Source organism: Mycteria americana, chromosome 5, assembly GCF_035582795.1.
Source record: "Mycteria americana isolate JAX WOST 10 ecotype Jacksonville Zoo and Gardens chromosome 5, USCA_MyAme_1.0, whole genome shotgun sequence".
NCBI lineage: Eukaryota > Metazoa > Chordata > Aves > Ciconiiformes > Ciconiidae > Mycteria > Mycteria americana.
In genome coordinates, this window is record NC_134369.1 from 35,274,371 (window position 1) to 35,292,828 (window position 18,458).

General features: G+C 44.6%; 1 protein-coding gene across 6 annotated transcripts in view; it reads right to left on the minus strand.

Moving 5' to 3' along the window:
* Positions 1-18,458, minus strand: part of SMOC1 (SPARC related modular calcium binding 1) — a 135,205-nt gene that overhangs the window by 24,208 nt on the left and 92,539 nt on the right. For all 6 annotated transcript variants that reach the window (XM_075502907.1, XM_075502911.1, XM_075502910.1 and 3 more), the window contains exons 8-9: positions 1,987-2,179; positions 1,012-1,094 (exon numbers count right to left, since the gene is read on the minus strand). In XM_075502907.1, the coding sequence (XP_075359022.1) occupies positions 1,012-1,094; positions 1,987-2,179 (276 nt within the window). The remainder of the gene's footprint in view (positions 1-1,011; positions 1,095-1,986; positions 2,180-18,458) is intronic.

Here is an 18,458-nt window from a genome sequence, read left to right on the forward strand (position 1 = left end):
GCCCGAGGTCAGGAGCCAGCAGGAAGAGAATTAGGAGACACAGAAGGCAAATCTGGAACAAATCTCATTTCCTTTGCTAACCTGCTCAGGGACAACTCACTTTATGCTAGCCCTAGACAGGGCCAGTAGAAAATGAAGTACATTCAGAGCTACCAGCTCTTTCTGCAGAGTTCTTGATCTCTACCACTCATGGTGGAGAGGGACCCACTGTAGCTTCTGTTTTCAAGCAGTCAGCCCCCACCCAGGAGAACAAAGGCTGACCTGTCAGTGAGGGCCCCTGACTGCTCCTTAGAAAGGTGGCAGGAAGGAAAAATCTGAGCACAGGCAGGTAGGACAGCATTTTTAAGAGGTGCACAGACACCTACGCCCAGCACATCTTCCTAGCAGAAACAAGGTACGCAAACAGTAAATTATGGCTTGTCACTCTGTTAAGAGGGAAAAGCAGAATATAAAACAAGCAGCAATGGGAGATAAAGTGGGTCCTAGGCAGAAAATGAGGGATAAAGTCCAGCTAAGTGAGGGGCCAGCATTAGTTAAAGGACCTTAGTGTACTAGGAATGCTGCCCTGCCTGGTCAGCGCAGTGTCAGGGAGCCAGCTGGTCCACTGACAATTGCCAGCTGTGTCCTCTTTTGTTGCTCAGGAGGCACCAAGCTGCTGAAAACCCCTGCTGAATGGAAAGGATCCTGTCCTGATCAGGCTTTGAAGAACATCATTCAATGCTGAGCCCATTCTTCCCCCAGGGGACCTCCAGGCATCCAGGTTTCTTTCCTGAAAATTCTGATCCCAGACATGTTTTCAAAGGGCAGACAGGCAATAAACCAGCCCTGAGGACACTCCCAGCCTTTTCCAGTTCACTGCTGAAACTGGAGGTGACCCAAAATAACAGAATAAAACCCATGGTAAAACATGCACGCTGAGGAAAATCCCTCTCAACAATATTCTTGGCCTCTTAAGAGTCCCAAGGTGAGACAAAGGAAGAAGGCAGAGACAGGATCTTGTTCCTCTCTGACCTGGAAGTTCTCTGTCCTTGAATGGATCATCAATCTCTGTGCTCTTCGATCTGGCATCACTTTCACACACTGGGGTCTCATAGCTGAAAAAGGAGAACAGCAGATGCTAAAGTATGTGATACAGCTTTAGTGTCATCAGATGGTTGCTAAGGGGTTGTGTCTTATCTGCTTACTGCAGGGGAAACACAGAAACCTGCAAAAGAAATATTATTCTCAAGCATCTGTCTGCTTATGGACAGCCAGCAACAGCAGCAGAAGTGAAGAGAAAAGGAAGAGCATACTCTGAAGTTCAGTACCAGCTACCAACCCAAACCCACAAACAGCACAAGGCCTTCTTCCAACTCTTGCGGGCAGAGGCTGAGCTTTTTTTCAAAGCTGTCCATGCTCTGCACAATCACTGTATCTAGCAGAGTTTAGGTCCTAACTCCTACTGTCCTGTTTTTATAACTTGCCAGACCCACAATTTGCTTCCAAACCCCAAGTGAGAAAAGATTCCCCAGGTAGTTTTAAGATACAGAGTAACTTAAAGAAAAGCCTATCACTGGCTTCAAATCTATCAACGCACAACCAAGCAGTCTTCTAAATCTGTACTGGTCAGGATCCAAGTGGCTGCAGCATGGGAGTATAAAGCAGAGGACAATGCAGCAAAGCCACTTGTCTTTCCACTGCTCATGCCCCTGATCTGTACTCTTGAGCAAAGCCCTGGTTCCTGCTACCACCCAAAAGCTGCAAGCCAGAGAATAAAAGGCTGCTTTGCATGAATACTTAACACAGAGGAAGGTAAGGGCAGTAGTTACTATGCACCAGCACCTACAGAGAGGGAGCTGCATAGTAACATTCAATAGGGAACATCACATTCGGCATTGCTAGCTCTAAGGAAGGTAGTACAGAGCTGACTGCTCTAGAAGTAGGAACTTATCTGATATAGCAACAGTATTTATTTATACCTCATCTCACCAGGCCTATAGCTCTTACCGAGTGGAAGTACCAGGCAGCGGGCGTCCCGTGTCCACCAGGACACACCAGCAGTACCCAGTCGACTGGTGGCATTGCACTGGTTTGTAGAGCCCTCCGGGAGCACACTCGGGGATGACGATACCCTCGCGGGGGTTCTGCCTGGCCTCCTCCAGGGCGCTCTGCCTTTCCTGGTCACAGGAGTGAACTTTCTCTGGAAGATGGGAGGGAGGTTGGAGGGGGTGGAGAAAAAAAGTCAAATCAAGATCACCTTCCTCAGCTCAGCAGGATATGGGTATCCTTCACACCAGGAGACCTTCACACCAGGAGACCTTTGTGTCTGTTTCCTTCTCAGCAAACACCAGTATGTCTACATCCCTAGGGACTCAGGGACTTCTGGGTCAAGAGCTTCCTCCTACATTTAGCTGTGACACAACAAGATTATGGATTAGAGACATTGACTGCCAAGTGCCCAGCAAGCCAGGAACAGCAGGAAAAACTGTTCCTGTTCACCTGGGTTTTGGAACAGAGCTATCAGATAACAATAATTCACTATTACTGCAGCCACGGGGTAAGCATTTCCCAGATGATGTTTTTGCATACTGAGAGATCTTAAATTGTGACTTGTATTTTCCACTTAAATGAAGGAGACAAAAACCCTGCCCTGCCCCACCCAGTCTCTTTCTCCAGACTGCAACGCACTCTTCCCTCTCAATAGCATCTCTCCAACACGATCCCAAGAGGAGCAAAAGGTTATGTTTTAACACCGCCTTATTCAGCGCAGAGAGCACCTGCGCACACCTCAGCAGGGAACAGAATGGGATATCCCATTCTACCCACAGTGCCATCACCTCTCCAGCACACTCCACCATTGTCCTCACCTGGAAAACAGAGGGCATCCAACATTGCTTCCTACCGAAGGGTGGGTAGGACCCTGTCCCTTAATAGCTGATTACACAGAAAAGGTTATTTCCAAAGACATCATCAACCAGAGAACAGAGTACACAGATGGCACGCGCCAAAGACCAGGAAGAAGCCCAGAAGTGGCTCCTGCAGCCAGCCTGGCGCCTTCAGCCCTAACACTGCCTCTTCGACCACTGCCTGCAGAGGAGTGATGGATGCATGGAGAGGTGCCAGGCTGCTGCCTCGTATATGGACCAGCCATTAAAGGGGGAAGAGATGCACCGAGTACCCTCAGGATGTTAAGACCTATTTGGCTCAACAGCCAGAAGTTCTCAATTACATGTCTTCAAACATTCTGGCCCTTTGAGGAGTAGGAAAATTATTTCAACTTTGGAAATCACTGAAGGTATCACAGAGAGAAAAAAAAGCATGCATGTAGGACAGAAAGCAGTCAAAGCAGCTGATCACAGGATTTAAAACATGTCTAAGGGTAAAAAAAGACAACAATATAACTCCTAACTTTTATCCTTAGGAGAGTGGCAAAAAGCAGAAGCAGGAACAGTTGTTCTCTCCTTCCCTAGCTTTCCTCTCCCTCGCAGTTTACTCTGTTTTCTTTTCTTTTTATAAATAAGCCACAACATCTGAAATTTCTTGCCACAGCCAAGAATCCCCTCAAGCTTTCAATACATAAAATGCTTCAACACTGTCAGGCAATGACACCACAGGTTCATCCCAAACCTGCAGATGTTTGCACGGTCAGCCAGCAGACATGGCATGACCTCAGCATCCTGCTCCCAGGACAGGCTCAGCACACAACTAACACACTCTCACTGTTTCCATGCATTTTGCCTGCCTGTCTGTACCCCATCAGTTAAGCCTTATATTTTGGTGACAAATTCTGGTGCAGAGAGTAATTTTTGTTCTGTATTTGGGGAACAGAAGAGGTGCTGATTCACAACTAGAATTTCCCAGCTTGGTAGCAGCAGGTACAACACAAAAAACTCCAGCAGGTCTGCACAGCGTCACCTGAGTACAGCATGCTTTGGGTACCAGAAGCACTTTTACTGGTTTCTAATTGAACTGTAGCAACTACAGAGTCTCTGAGATGCAGAATGGTCTCCCTCTCCTCAGCATTTCAGATCACTGTCGAGGCTGGGAATGTGAAGGGCACCTGAACTTTGCCACACACAAATCCACCTAACCGAAACACAGAATAAAAACTTTCAAGTGTCAGCAAGTCTGACTCAAGCAGAGAGAAACTTGACCGGGAAGGAGCAGGAGGGGATAAAGTCAACAAAAATTGAAAGGGAGCTCAAGCCTCAGCTGATATTTAAGCTGACTTCACTTTGCTGACAGATTTCACATCTGAAAAAAAGGCCCCATGACTGTTCCCAAGCTGTACGTGGACAGAGAAGTCATTGAGCAAGAGGCCTGCAGGCTCCTTAACAAACTACTTACATCACGAGGGGCCCCTGCTTGCCCGTCGTCTGCTGACAGCAATTCACACCTTGGCCCTCAGGTGAGGAGGATCATTCACGTAGCTTGGGGAAGCAAAAACAGGGGCAGAATTCCCTATCATCATTTCATATAATAAGCAAAAGAAAAAAAAATTCTGCTGAAGAGAACTACATTCCAGGAATTTTTCTATCTAAATCCCCAAAGCTTCCTGAGTGCACAAAGTCAAACTAAGATCTCTCAAGTCCTTTGAGGCTTGCAAAACTAGCACTAAAAAATGCCTCTGAAAAAAATAAAGTGGGCTTTTATTGCGTGTCAGGACAAAAAATATGCCACTTTTATTGAAATCAAGAAAGAAAAAAAAAGAATAAATGTCTTTTAATGAGTTAGTATCTTCTTTTACATATATTTGCAGTTAGGTATGCAAATTACACAGAATAAATGTACAAACTTACACACACGTTTGTACTATGCCATAAAAATGGCAAAAAATTCTCTGCACATATTAACAGAAATCTGTAGGAATTGAATAGTCATGGCATTTACAGAATACAGAACTGATTGGTAGTTGCTCCTGTCTGAAGGGTGTTTAAAGGCTGAGTGAAACAAATCTTACAGGTTTTGTTCAGTTGACATGAAATAGATGTAATGATGCAGAATCTCCCATCGGCACCAGTATTCAGTGGCCTGTCATTAGCGGTGATAGCAGTACAACTGAAATAGCAGGGAGATCAGATTTTTCTCATTCCTAGCATACATCTACAAGTAGCCACTATGAAAGTCCCATCGATTCCATTACATCCTGAAGAACATGAACCAGACATACTGGGGCAAACCAAAGGCCCAACTTGTCTCTGTTTCACCTCCAGCCATGGCCAAAAGCAGATGCTTAGCAGAGAACAGAGGAACAGGACAAGCACATACTTCTTTCCCCCATGTATTTCATGTCTCAACTAGTTGTGGATCAGAAACTCGCAGAGACAGACGCAGAGTTTGTATTTAGTGAGTAGCAATGGTTTTTCCCTTCCACCAGTTTGCCATGTCTCCCCTCGTAAACTTTTATTGACTATGACATCCCGCAGCTAGTTCTGTGGCTTGACTACATGTTGTGTGTGGAACACAGCACATCCTTTGGTTTGATCTAAACCTGGCTCCAACTAGCTTTGCTTGCTGAACCCTAGTTCTTCTGGAGGATGAAACAACGAACATTTTGCAGTCACTCCCTCCCTGCCTCTCACTGCTTTACAGATTCCTACCTCATCTCTTTTACGTGCTGAAGAGTCCCAGCTGACCCAGTTGTTCCTTCTCTGAACCCTTTCCAGATCTACTGTAGCTTCCCTGAGCTAGAGGGGATCAGAATAGCAAACACATTGACACTAAATGGAGGCTCTGACAACAGCCCTGTCAAAAGTTCCTTCAGTGACATATGTCTACCAAGCAGAAGAAAGTATTAACTAGCACTAGCCCCTGGAGAGGCTCTTTCCTCCAGGCTACCACTCTAACAGCACTTAATTCCCTCAAAAAATAAACATGAGTATTAACAGTTGGGGTGTATTTCAACAGCCAGCAAAATCAGCTGGGAAATCCATACCATCAGCTTCCCTAGTATGGGACTTGGCATGCACTGCATACACTTTAACCCTGAAAGACAGTCTCATGAGTAATGAAGGGACCATCAAATGCTATCCCAGCTCCAGGACACTGAAGTCAGCCTGTTCCAGTCAGACTGCTTACTGGAAACGTTGCTGTTGTTGCCAAGGCCAGGTTTATGGAGGACAGTGAAAGCCTATGGCCAAGCTGGAAGGTTTAATGCCAGCTATGAAATTAAGCTGTCATCTTAGAAAGAAGTATATATTTATTATACATGCAGGGTACTTAAAAGCCTATTCCCTGTTTTAGTTAATGGGGGTTGCAGGCACAGAAAGATAAAGAAAAAAGGTTTTCCTTCTTTCCCTATATTAAACATTTAGAGACAGAAGAACATTTAAGACAGCAAGTCAGTGGGACACAAAACAGCCTTCCCAAGACCAACAATAATATTACACACACACACACCCTTTTTTTTTTTTAAAGGCACTGTCACATTCCCCTGTTTTCTGCCATCTCTGCTTTGACTTAAGACAACCATCAGCAAAAAAGCTGAGTAACACTTGCCAACTTGCTGTTGCTGGGGAGCGAAAACTTCGGGAGACAGCAAATCTAGATTACAACAAATCCAATGACAGCAAAAAAAAGATAGGGAATGCATGCACACACACGGAAGAGAATCACTAGCAGAAATATCCATTTTACCTTAACTGCTCAGCTCTAAAATGCTAACTGTTTGTTCCTTCTTACTCTTGGACTGCTTCTAACACTCCTTAAAACATTTTTAAAAGTTGTGTCTCTGAAGCCATGAGCTATTGCAGGAAAACAGGGCTTGGACATCTGCAGTTGTACATTATTTATGCAACAATTTTCCCCTAGTAATGGCCTTCTGAGAAATACATGGTCAGATTCATAAAAAGGTCTCTCATTCCTGGTCCCTTAAGTACACACATTCAAACATACATCTAGTGCCTGCACAATGAAAATAAAAATGATGGATGAGGTAAGGGACTCATCTGACTGTCTAATAAATGAGATGGTTATTAAAGAGATGGGCTGTTTGTTTACCTTACAAAGCTGAGAAGAGTGTGTCTAACAGCATCTAACCAAAGGCTTGTGCTTGACAGGTCTCATGCTCAGCTTGCAGGGCTAGATGCAGCCAACGCGCAGCTCTGGGGATGAGGAAGCCTCCCCCAGCTGCTCTCCTGACACATAACAACTCGGATTACTATCAGAGCCAAAGGACCGAGCATCAATCACTGGGGCTGCAAGGATACTGTGGATGATTAGGGTGGGACATAAGGAAGATCTGCCATCCAACCACAGCAGATTATTTTTTTAATATTGCTCTTCTGCACCCAATTTTTTTCTTATTAAAAGAAGAGAGAGACTGTGACGCCAAAAGCAACCACCTTGGAGAGATCCCTACACCCTTGAGAGACAGGAGTCCTTCTTCCAAAGCAGGCAAAGGAGAGGGTCTAACCTCCCTCTATGCTTCTGCCCAGCCCCAGTGAGCCTATGTGAATAGCCTAACAGGCTATGCCAGGCAGGGCAGATTTCCTTCTCTTTCCCTCTCTCATTTCTTTTGACCAGAAATTCTGTCTGGACTGGGGAAACTTTTCCCATGGAGTTCCCACAAAAAGCTCCAGTTTTAATGAACAAGCATTCATCAGAAAGGGAGGAAAAGGTCTTTTACTGAAGGATTCTTGACCAATCCCCAGTGTCAGTGCTGCAACGGGGACCTGACTTCAAAATACCATTTCAAAAAACTCAAACACATGCCTCTCCCAAATTTTTTTTGTTCAACTCCCAGCTTTCCCCTCTGTGAGGAACGAGTGCAGCACAGAACAAAAGGCAGCAGTATGGATATCTGGTGCCAAGTTCCTATTGACATCCTATGCCAACCCAAAAGTGAGGACTAAGTGTCTTTGTGCCTCAGTTTTCCTCTCAGTGAGAGAAAGTGTTTGCCTGTCTCCCAGGGAAGCTTAATTCAAACAGGGTTGACTTCTCATTTTTATTTAGCCTGTCTTTACACTGCTCTGACAGAGAAGAGGAGCCTTGACTGGTTATTTTATCATGGCATGTACATCAGCTTAAAGGTGCTTTTATGTCGCATAAGGGAGCTCTAACGTGAAAAGGACCCAGGTCTGCTCTGGGAGAACGGCTGCCTCATCCCAGCACAAAGATTACAAAAGCTGTGGGCAGAAAGCCTCATTCCACAGACAAAGTTCAGCACAGCTTGCATCAGCAGCCCAAAGCTGCATCCGTTCCACCTTGGAGGGGAAAGAGAATTTTAAAAGCCTTGGGTATGCGCATGCACAAGGGCTGGCAGGACTAGCAAAGCAAGGCGGTGAATAGGCACTAGCTGCCTGTCCCCTAAGCAGAGCTGTGGATGCAGGGAGAGAAACAACCCCTTCTGTGTTACTAGGAGCACAATAACAGCTGAGCAAATACGGCTCATGGGGATAGCATAAATCTCTCCGCACCTCTGTGAGTCATCAGCACTGCTACCCGCTCCACCCTATTCTGTCTGGGACCATGGTCCTTCCAGGGTATTCTGGCTAATGTAAAGGTAAAGAGAAAAACAAACCTTGCAGGTGCTCCCAGACTCTACCACTTGAGCAGTCCTTGCTTTACCTTGGTACTCACTCAATTTCACTTCAAGGCATAGGCTACAGATGAAGCAGAGGCTACTACATGTTCCAGTGCTGAACAAGTACAATGCAAAGGTTTAACAGGTGGCTTATAATTTAAAAAAATAGATTGTTCCAAGTGGCTTATTAAGCTTCAGCTATCCAGGAACACATCCTTCCCCTGCCATTTTCCTTCTGCTCAAAGCGATAAAGCGGCACTGCATTCCCACCAGTGTTACATGATGAGAAGCCTATTCAACATCTACTCTCTAGCTTGAAATGAGGAGGAATGGCTGAAGGAAGCACTGTTCCAGGGATTAGAGTGAACTTTCTGAGGGACTTTTTGATTCACAACCTTTGTTCACTTTGCAGAACCTATGGGCATTGGGTGCTGCCCAGCTACAAAAGGAGTCTGCTCCACAGGGTTTCCAAAGCACACAGGAATAAAGCTCCATGCCTGCGCATCTTGAAACCTGCCAGTTGAAAGCTACCTGTCCCTGCAATTCTAACTCAACTGTCTTTCAGGCAGGGCTTGGACTCTTTCTACCACCCGATCTCTCAAGCAGTCACACAGTCCTGGCCCTCTTAGAGCTGTAGCCAGCTAGACAGCTGAAGGATGGCAGAAAGAGAACAATACTTTTTTTATGGCTACAGTACAACATCCTGGCAAAAAACTGCAAACATTTACATGTTCATACGCAATGCATTAGATGGAGCTCTGATTAAATTCTGGTTCATTAGAATATATTATAATTTGCTTATTCTCATAAGCAAACAAGGAAAATGTAGACTACACACAATTACAATGAGATAGTTGCCTGTAGCACTGCAGGTTAAGAAAAACATGCTCCAAGAGGAGAGGTCTCGAAAGTTCTGTGAAACAGTTCTTCAGTATTGAAAGCGATCATGAGACTTGTATCAAATTAAATGACCAATTTGGCTAGTGGAACATAGCATCCGGTTTACAGACTGAAATTCAGGAAAGAATTCAAAGTCATCTTGAGAAATGGTTTTAAATCAGTGTGATCACAACTTACAAGTACAAAGCATAACAACCAGCAAGGAGAAATCCAGTGCATGGAGAGGAGATTACTGGCAAGACAGCAAGACTTGGAAAAAAATGGTCAGGAGCTTAGGTAGACCACAAAAAAGTCTACAACTTCATGACATTGCAAACAACAACAAAAAACATCAAAGAAGGTAAATCTAGCTGTGGGATGTAGTGACAGCGGCCTCATATAAGAAATAGGCATTAAGGACTGGTGAGCCTTTAAATCAGCCCTGTGTCCAGCTCTGGGCACTGCACTTTGAGGGAGAGGTGGACCGTTTGGCAAGAGTGCAGGAGAGAGCAAAAGGAACAGGCAGAGGTCTAGGAAACTTGATCTATGAGAAAAGGCTGAAAGAATTCCATTTGTTTAGTCTAGGGATGACATTCAGTCTTCTGAGACATAAAAGCTGTTATATAAAAAAAGATGGTCATAGATCATTTTTTGTCTTCCCCATGGGTAGTTCAAGTAGCAGTCAGCTTACTTGGAGAAAGGAGATTTAGGTTTGATATAGAAAAGCCCTGGTGATTAACTGTTCACTCATTGGAAGAGGCAGTGGGATCCTTGTCGCTGCATTAGGAACAGGTTACATCAGAGCTGCTGTTAACTGGATATGACCCTAAGCTGAAACGGGGAGAAAAAAAATTATGCGACCTCTTCAGGTCTTTTCCACTCTCCTCACACAGACTGAGAAGCTCCAGCAGATCCTACATAACCGAGGTAACCTCTTTGCAAACACAGCCTAAAATCTTGAAGATATTTGATCTGGTTTAAGTTTCCAGAGTTTGGGGTCTAATCTTCCTAATGCACCTGGCTTATATATTCTGTATGACAGCTGTAGCTGTGCAGTACCTTCACAATGACAACAGTTTCCGCAGTCTGAGCAGAGAAAGTTTGGCACCAAAATGCAGCCCTCTTCAGTTCTTTACATCAGGACGGTTCCTCAGCAGTAGAAAAGCTTTCAACCTTAGACACTGCCCTTGTGATTTTGAGAGAGGAAGCTACCCAGAGTCTGTGTTTTTTCTTCCCTAACTCCTCTTTTCCATTTCACATAGTTTCTAAGCACTGTTAGCTTGTGGCATACCTAGCTTTGAGATAAGCCACCTGTCTTTGAACACATTCATTCATTCATTTTCCCTATACTCCTTTCTCGCTGCACTCCTTCCACACTGAGGAATGCTAGTCAATAAAATGAGAAGGCATAGGTGTTTCCACTGGAGCCTTAACATTATTGGGAAACTATTTTCACTTCCACACCTGTTTTTAATAGTGCTTGGAACAACTAGCACAGCAATTGTTGGAGAACTTGCCTACCTCTGCTGGCTGGAGTATACGAGCACACTACTTTTACAGTATTGTAAGTGTATAATTATAGGACACAAAATAGAAAGCTTTTAAAAACTGTCACAGGCAGGTAAAAAGTATTTCAGACTGGTCAAATATTCTTTTTTTTATGCTACTGCTGGTGAGTAAAAGGGGGGACGAGAGACAGGTTTATAGTGTGATGAGTCTTTTCATGTAATGACAGGTCAGCTTTTTCCTGTAATATTTAGCACTTTATGAGGAGGCAGAGGGAACTGCCTCTGACAGGAGTGCTAGCACTCACTTGGACATTTAGCTTGAGCCAGCTGTCTCTGGGCAAAATGTTCAGGCTTTGGAAGTTCAATGACATAACATATGGGATTCAGACATCAGCCACAGGACAGAGAAACTGCACCCACTTCATCAGTGTCACGAGATGGATATAGCCCTCTTCCACGCTCCGGGTTGAAAGGCAAAGGAAGGACTACAGAGTGATACTATAGCTGAGGTTGGTGTTCTTCCCAGTAGGATTTCTCTGAAGTGCAGCCTCACACAGGCAACAGTCCCTCCAGCTGTAGGACCCCATGCATTCTGGGGGTCCCAGCTCCAGAGACAAGCTGCAGCTTTATGCTATCAGAGCCTGTTCAATGAGCCTAAGATGAAGTAGGAGACCGATGACACCAGCAGGATCACAGACCTCCCTGCATTATAACTGGTGAAACCAGAGAAAAGCCATTCCCTTCAGCCAGAGTGAGGGAAGCCAGTTTAACACATCTTCCTCCCTCACGTGTTCCAGGAGATTGAATGCTGCCTTCCTTTTTAAACATACTCCCATCTCTTTGCCTGGCTCTGAAGGTGGGTTCTCTGCCCAGCCTTCTTTCCTGACTCTTCAGAGACAACCCTTGGGACCTTCTGCCAAGAGGTCTTTCCAGCCACTTACGCACCATTTCAACAGCCTGAAAAGCACGCAGTTAAGCCAGCCCCGAACCGTAGCACAAAATGTACTCACTGGTTCCCACTGACCACTTTCTTATTTCGGTGGTCTGGCAAAATGCAAAAATGGGATGGCCACAAAGAGAAAGGGAACATGAGGATGGCAGCTTTTACTCATGCCTGCTCCCCACCCACACCCACACACCCCCCCCCCCAAATATACACAGGACTTTTACAACACAGCTCACAGGTCTGTTGACATCAGTATGAAAGTAAAGAGAACACAATCAACATACAAGGAGGTTGTAGCGAGGCAGGTGTTGGTCTTTTACCAAGTAACAAGCAATAGGAGGAGAGGAAACAGCCTCAAGTTGCACGAGGAGAGGTTTAGATTTGATATTAGGAAAAATTTCTTTACTGAAAGGGTTGTCGAGCATTCCTGGAGGTATTTAAAAGACGTGTAGACATGGCACTTAAGGACATGGTTTAGTGGTGGACTTGGCAGTGTTAGGTTAACAGTTGGAGTCAATGATCTTAAGGGTTTTTTCCAGCCTAAATGATTCTACGACATTTTCTTCAAATATCCCATGCTGCTGCTCCACAAGCCCTACTGATATTCCTGCAAGACTTCACACATTTCTCTTATCATCTACTCACTCCATCTCCAAGACCCACCAAAGTAGAGAACCTCTTCACCCTAAGTCTGGCAACAGAAGAAGGAAACCTTCATGGGAGGGGTAGGGTTTTCCAGCAGTTCTGGAATGCAGGTCTGCTCCCTCACAGCCTTGTGCTCTACTAGGTGATACCCATGGCCTCCTTAGACAAAGCTGGGGGCAGCAGACACTCTTAGGGATACACTGATCTGTGTACCACTGAACCCTTTTTTTCCTCAGTTGTCTCCTTGCAAATCACTTGCAAGCCCCACTAGGGCCTTTGGTTTCAGGAGAAGCCTCGGTCTAAACCTTTTCCAGAGGGAAGGTAGGAGCGCAGGTCAAGCCGTTACTTTGGAACAACTCCTCCTTACTTGTGGCACCTTAGAAATGTTATAATCTTTCTCATGAAGTTTACAGGAACATTTCAAGAGAGGCAGGAAGGTGAGTCAATATGTGTAAGTCCATATGCAGGCACCAACATATGTTCAAATGGATGTCTGAAGCGCAGGTCCACATACAAGCCTTGTGCTGCTATTACATACAGCAAGGAGCATTTTACTGCTAAGGAATTACTTCAGCAAATCAATGCAACCCCTCCAACATGAACCAGCTTCTGCTAAAAAGCAAAACAAACTCCATAAAGTTGACCACTCTCTGTTTGTTCCTGTATGTCCAGGTAACGTCTGGTGCTAGAGCTTATTTCCTTTCCCCTCCAAATCCTCAGTGGTTTTAAATGCAGGGTTGATTTTTTCCCTTTTCCCCCAGCTTCTTGTATCTTTGCCCCTCTCTTACTGCTCCCTGTCCACCCGCCTTAACTGGCAGCTGTAGAGCAGCAGTTATGACTCCATGTCTAGAGTAATTTGTTTTCTTTCTGTGGGGGATAAGGAGGGGGAAGTGACTGGATTCTTTGGGAATGATTTATCACACAGCACTCAGGGGGAGCTTCATTTATTTGCCTAGCTGCATATGGTTTTACACCTATGGTTGCATGCCGATTATTATACAATGTTATTTTTCCCACTTGTATACTTTGCACCTTTTCATAGAGCAGGCTAACTGGTCCCTAGTGGCATGTTATTTATTACTTTGTTTGCTGGCTGTCTGGGAAGGGTCCTGGTCCTAGATTCTTCCATTCTCCCTGCTTCTGCTCTCCCCTATGTACTCCCTTCTTCACCACACCTGTCACATTGAGACCGTGGGAGAATCACACTTGGGCATCACATACAGTACCTTCTCAGAACTTCCAGGAGGGAGGAAGAGACAGAGGCCTCCCAAGCAGTGGTCAAGACAGGAAGGGGTGGTTTAACCACGGATGGAGCCAGAGGGAAAGGAAGGATAGAAAGTAAGGAAGAAACATCACATTTTGGCTTGCAAGGAAGCAGGAACTCAGCAGAGAAGAGCACAGATTTGCTGTGAAAATGTAAGAATTAGTAAGTTTTCATATCACACTCAACAGGAGCTTCTCCTGAAATTGCTTCATTTGGTATCAAGCCAGAACCTAAATTAAAATGAATTCAAAACTAAACCAAAACAAACCCCTCACAAAAAGAAGGGATGGGAGGACTAATACAAAGGTCTGAAGATAAATAGTTCTGGCAGGTGGGACAGTAAAGTGACAGATTTTAGCCCAATAGTTTTGACAGGTCAGAGTCAGTGCCTCCTTGTGTTGGGAGGCACTGACCCAAGATGCAGGACAAGAGCCAAGGAGGACACAGTAACAGAGGACAGTAGAAAAGGCAAAAGCTTTCTCACTCATTGGTTCCCTCCATGAACTCTTGTTCTTGACATCATCCCAGACACTTCTTTTTCCCTCTTCAGCTATGGGGAAGTTCAAAAGCCACTACTCCCAGGTGTTATGCCCAGAGGAGATGGAAGCACCAAAATGTTCACCAAGGAGGACTGCAGTCATCATTAGGATGTCACTTCCAGGCACCAAAATTCTCCAATTCCAATGCCACTGTAACATTTTATTCAGATGTCACTAAAGCACAATTGTGCCCAGCTACCTCCCCTTCTCAACCTGCTTTCCTGCTAAAGTAAGAATAACTTTTGCTTCCACTCATCTCCCCCACTTGGTGTCCTGACTAACATTAACCAGCCACAGATTTTGGGGAAGAGCCTACAATCCTGTAATAAGACATTTGGACAGTAACATTAACAGAACTGGCATGGAGAGACAGCCAGTCAGCTTGGAACTAACACAACTAGTTTAGTAGTAGCAGAAAGTAGGAGAAAAGTAGCAGGAGAAGCAGAAGCCCATGGTCTCACATGTCTTTAAATAGCGAGGTGGGGGGTGCTGTGCACCAAGAGTAGGACAAGACAGGTAAGGAATAAGGTTGAGAAGACGGGATAAAGACAGGTGAGAAACTGCCCCCATTCAAAACAATGCTTTGCTTTTCAAGAGCCTCATCTGAATCTACCTGCAGCTCCCAGGTCTCTGCAGTGTTCCACATTTCCAAGACACAAGGAAATTTGCTCCAACTCCAAATAACTATACATTCAACTCAAATGGGTGCACCATCTCCTCACTCTGGAAAATAATATAGGTATTCAAGCTCCTTGGAGTTAGTCTTCACTGCTAAAAAGGAAAGTCCTAATAACAAATCAAACTTTTGTCTAACCTTGGCTATTTTTGGTGTATCCCAAAATTGCCATATTCATTTTTAAGGGCAAATCAGCAGGCCCTGCCCTGTTCCATGTTGGCTGGTCTCACCTGACAATCTGACTCCGGAGGAACTACACTCAATATAGGTGTATGGAACTACACTCAATCAATATAGGTGGCTTAAAAGCAGACTCCTTGTTAATGTATGGGGTCCTAGAAAGACACTCCATATGGCCGAGGCAACATACCATGAGTACATTCCGCCTAGGAGCAATCACTATCCCTGATCGTTAAGAAAGGCATGCAGCAAAATGGTATCACTTCCTAGGTGAGTACTAGAAAGAGGGAGCTATTCTGGGGTGCCACATGAGTTTTCTTGCCTTTTTTTCCTGCAAGCGAGAAAAAACTTAAGGAAGAAACACAGACAAAACAGAGAACCCAGGTCCTGGTAGTACACTTGACATAATCACATCCCACCTCACTGTGTGAATCTCTGGAGACAAACTGCACCCAAGAGTACACAGACTCCCTTTGGGGTAGATGCAGGGTGTGCTTCTGCTTCTTGCAAAAGTATATACAGACATGCAGCTTTCAAGCTGGTTCTCCCTTTGAGAAGCCCTGAAGTTTGGGCTCCAAGTGAATTCAATTAACACAAAGAAATGTGAATACCACCATTCTTGTTTTCAAAGCTCATTTACAGTTATACTCTGTCCACTAAGAGCTCCTGACAGCAGAAAGCTCTATCACTGGAAAGCTGTCATGTAAGATGCCTGCATGATGCTTGGGTGCCAGAGCTGAACAGAATAGGCCACATGGAGTTGGCCCCCATTCAACAAGCAAGATTTTGAAATAAACAGCTATGGGGTTTTTTTTTTTCCTTTTTTTTTTTTTTTAAACTAGGCACACACAAACCTGTCTTCAGCTGCTAACCTTAATATATTACTCATTCTTCCTTTCAAATAACATCATGTTCAAAACCCCAGTGACTGCAGAATATTTACTTGAGGCTGCTACTGCTGGTTTCTTTAGAGCTGTTTATTTTTCCATGCATGAGCTCATTACATCACTCTGTGGTTTTCTTAAAGGTTGTCAGGGTAAGCTGGATACAGGCTGGAATCTCTTGCTAACTAAAACCAAATCACTAAGTAGCACAAATAGTTTTGGAGACAACCCAACTCTGGAAATGAGGAACAACCATGGATTCCTCAGTGGAGATGGGGTGCTCCCAAACAGGCAGCCATTAGATTTATTTTCTTGGAAGCAGGATACATTATCAAGTGTTTCCCTAGATTAAGAACTGTAAAAGAATAATCATTTGGACTGTTCCAGGCTGGAATAGGTTGTGGGGAGGAGGTAGGAAAGTAGGATGCTGAAACAGTAAAAGCAGAATGAAAAGACTGTTCCCATTCATGCTGATTAGAGAACAGCCATTGCAAAGGTCCCATCAGTACCACCTCCTGCTCTGGCAGTGTTAAAAATAAATGACACATCACAGAGGGCAGTGCTAAATAACAGACTTAGTCTGGGGTATCCGTGTGCGTGCACATGTGGATGTGCATGTTTGGGGAAAGTGAAAGTCAGTTGAAAACAAACATCAAAAAATGTTTTTTTCATCTTGCCACAGCAAACAAAATATTGTGTTTATCTAGTTCTTTCACTTGCCCTGGAAAGAAAAATTGACTTTTGGGCTTTTAGGATTCATAAAGACAGAAGACTTAGTTTGTAAGTGTAAGTTTGTAAGAAAAACAATGACTTTTCTGCTACTCAACAGTCCAAATGTTAGAGCATGTTCATATTTTGGTTCCTGCCTCTGGCCAAGGTTTGAACCTGCATCTTACCCTTCTGAGAAAGGGATCTAGTTGTCATTTCATTCTTTAAGGCAGGCTGGGGTAACAGCACTAGCAATCCCTCCTAGCAATGCTGTTTTACTTAGCATAGAAAAATTCACTGGCAAAATGCCTGGAGACATATAGCTTCTCAGTCAAGTGCTCTAATCACCAGGCATTCTGCTTTTTCTGATCCCTAGCTTAATTAGTATTTACACATGCCAAGCAAAATGTAAATGCTCCAAAAGAGAAGACTGTTTCAGGAGAATCTCTTCTGTTTGTCAACACTAAATGGAAGGTGGAACACTCAGATGTCAAATGCAGGTATTACGAGATACAGGCTGTGTATGCAACACAGGGTGTCACCAGCTCTGCAATGCTCAGCTACCTGGTGGTTGGTTCACTCTGAAGCCTAACATTGACCAGAGACAACGATAGCAAATTACAGAGCCTATTTGTCTCCATATAGCAGTTATTAAATTCTCAGAATCGCAGAATCACAGAATCGTATAGGTTGGAAAAGACCTTTAAGATCATCGAGTCCAACCGTAAACCTAACACGACCAAGACCACCACTACACCATGTCCCTAAGCACCTCATCCAAATGTCTTTTAAATACCTTCAGGGATGGCGACTCAACCACTTCCCTGGGCAGCCTGTTCCAATGCTTGACAACCCTTTCAGTGAAGAATTTTTTCTTAATATCCAGTCTAAACCTCCCCTGGCACAACTTGAGGCCATTTCCTCTCGTCCTACCACTTGTTACCTGGGAGAAGAGACCGACCCCCACCTCTCTACAACCTCCTTTCAGGTAGTTGTAGAGAGCAATAAGGTCTCTCCTCAGCCTCCTTTTCTCCAGGCTAAACAACCCCAGTTCCCTCAGCCGCTCCTCATGCTCTAGACCCTTCACCAGCTTCGTTGCCCTTCTCTGGACACACTCCAGCACCTCAATATCTCTCTTGTAGTGAGGGGCCCAAAACTGAACACAGTATTCGAGGTGCGGCCTCACCAGTGCTGAGTACAGGGGCACGATCACTTCCCTAGTCCTGCTGTCCACGCTGTTTTTGATACAAGCCAGGATGCCATTGGCTTTCTTGGCCACCTGGGCACACTGCTGGCTCATATTCTCCTCATGGTTGATATAGTGATGGTGCTAGCTTTCCAAGATGTCCAATGTCCATGCTGATTAGAGCAGCACACGTCCTCTGACAGTAGTATCTACTGGACTTCTCTTCACTGCAAAGGACAGGGCTATATAACCACTGCAGGGAGGAGAGAGACCAGGGTTAAGTGTTTCAGTATACAAACTCCAAGGAATAGGGCAGGCTTTCAAGAACTCAAGACTAATGAAAAAGAACAGAAATAAAAGAAGAGTTAGGCTGGATATTACAAAAAGAAAAATCCTGAGATTGAGTTCAGACAGCAGAGCAGCTTCCTATGGGAAGAAGTGAAATCTTTATTGCCTAAGGCATTTATGCTACACTAGAAAATGCTGCTCTTCATACAGTACAAACATTCTCTAGCCCTAAGGCAGTAGATTAGATGACCT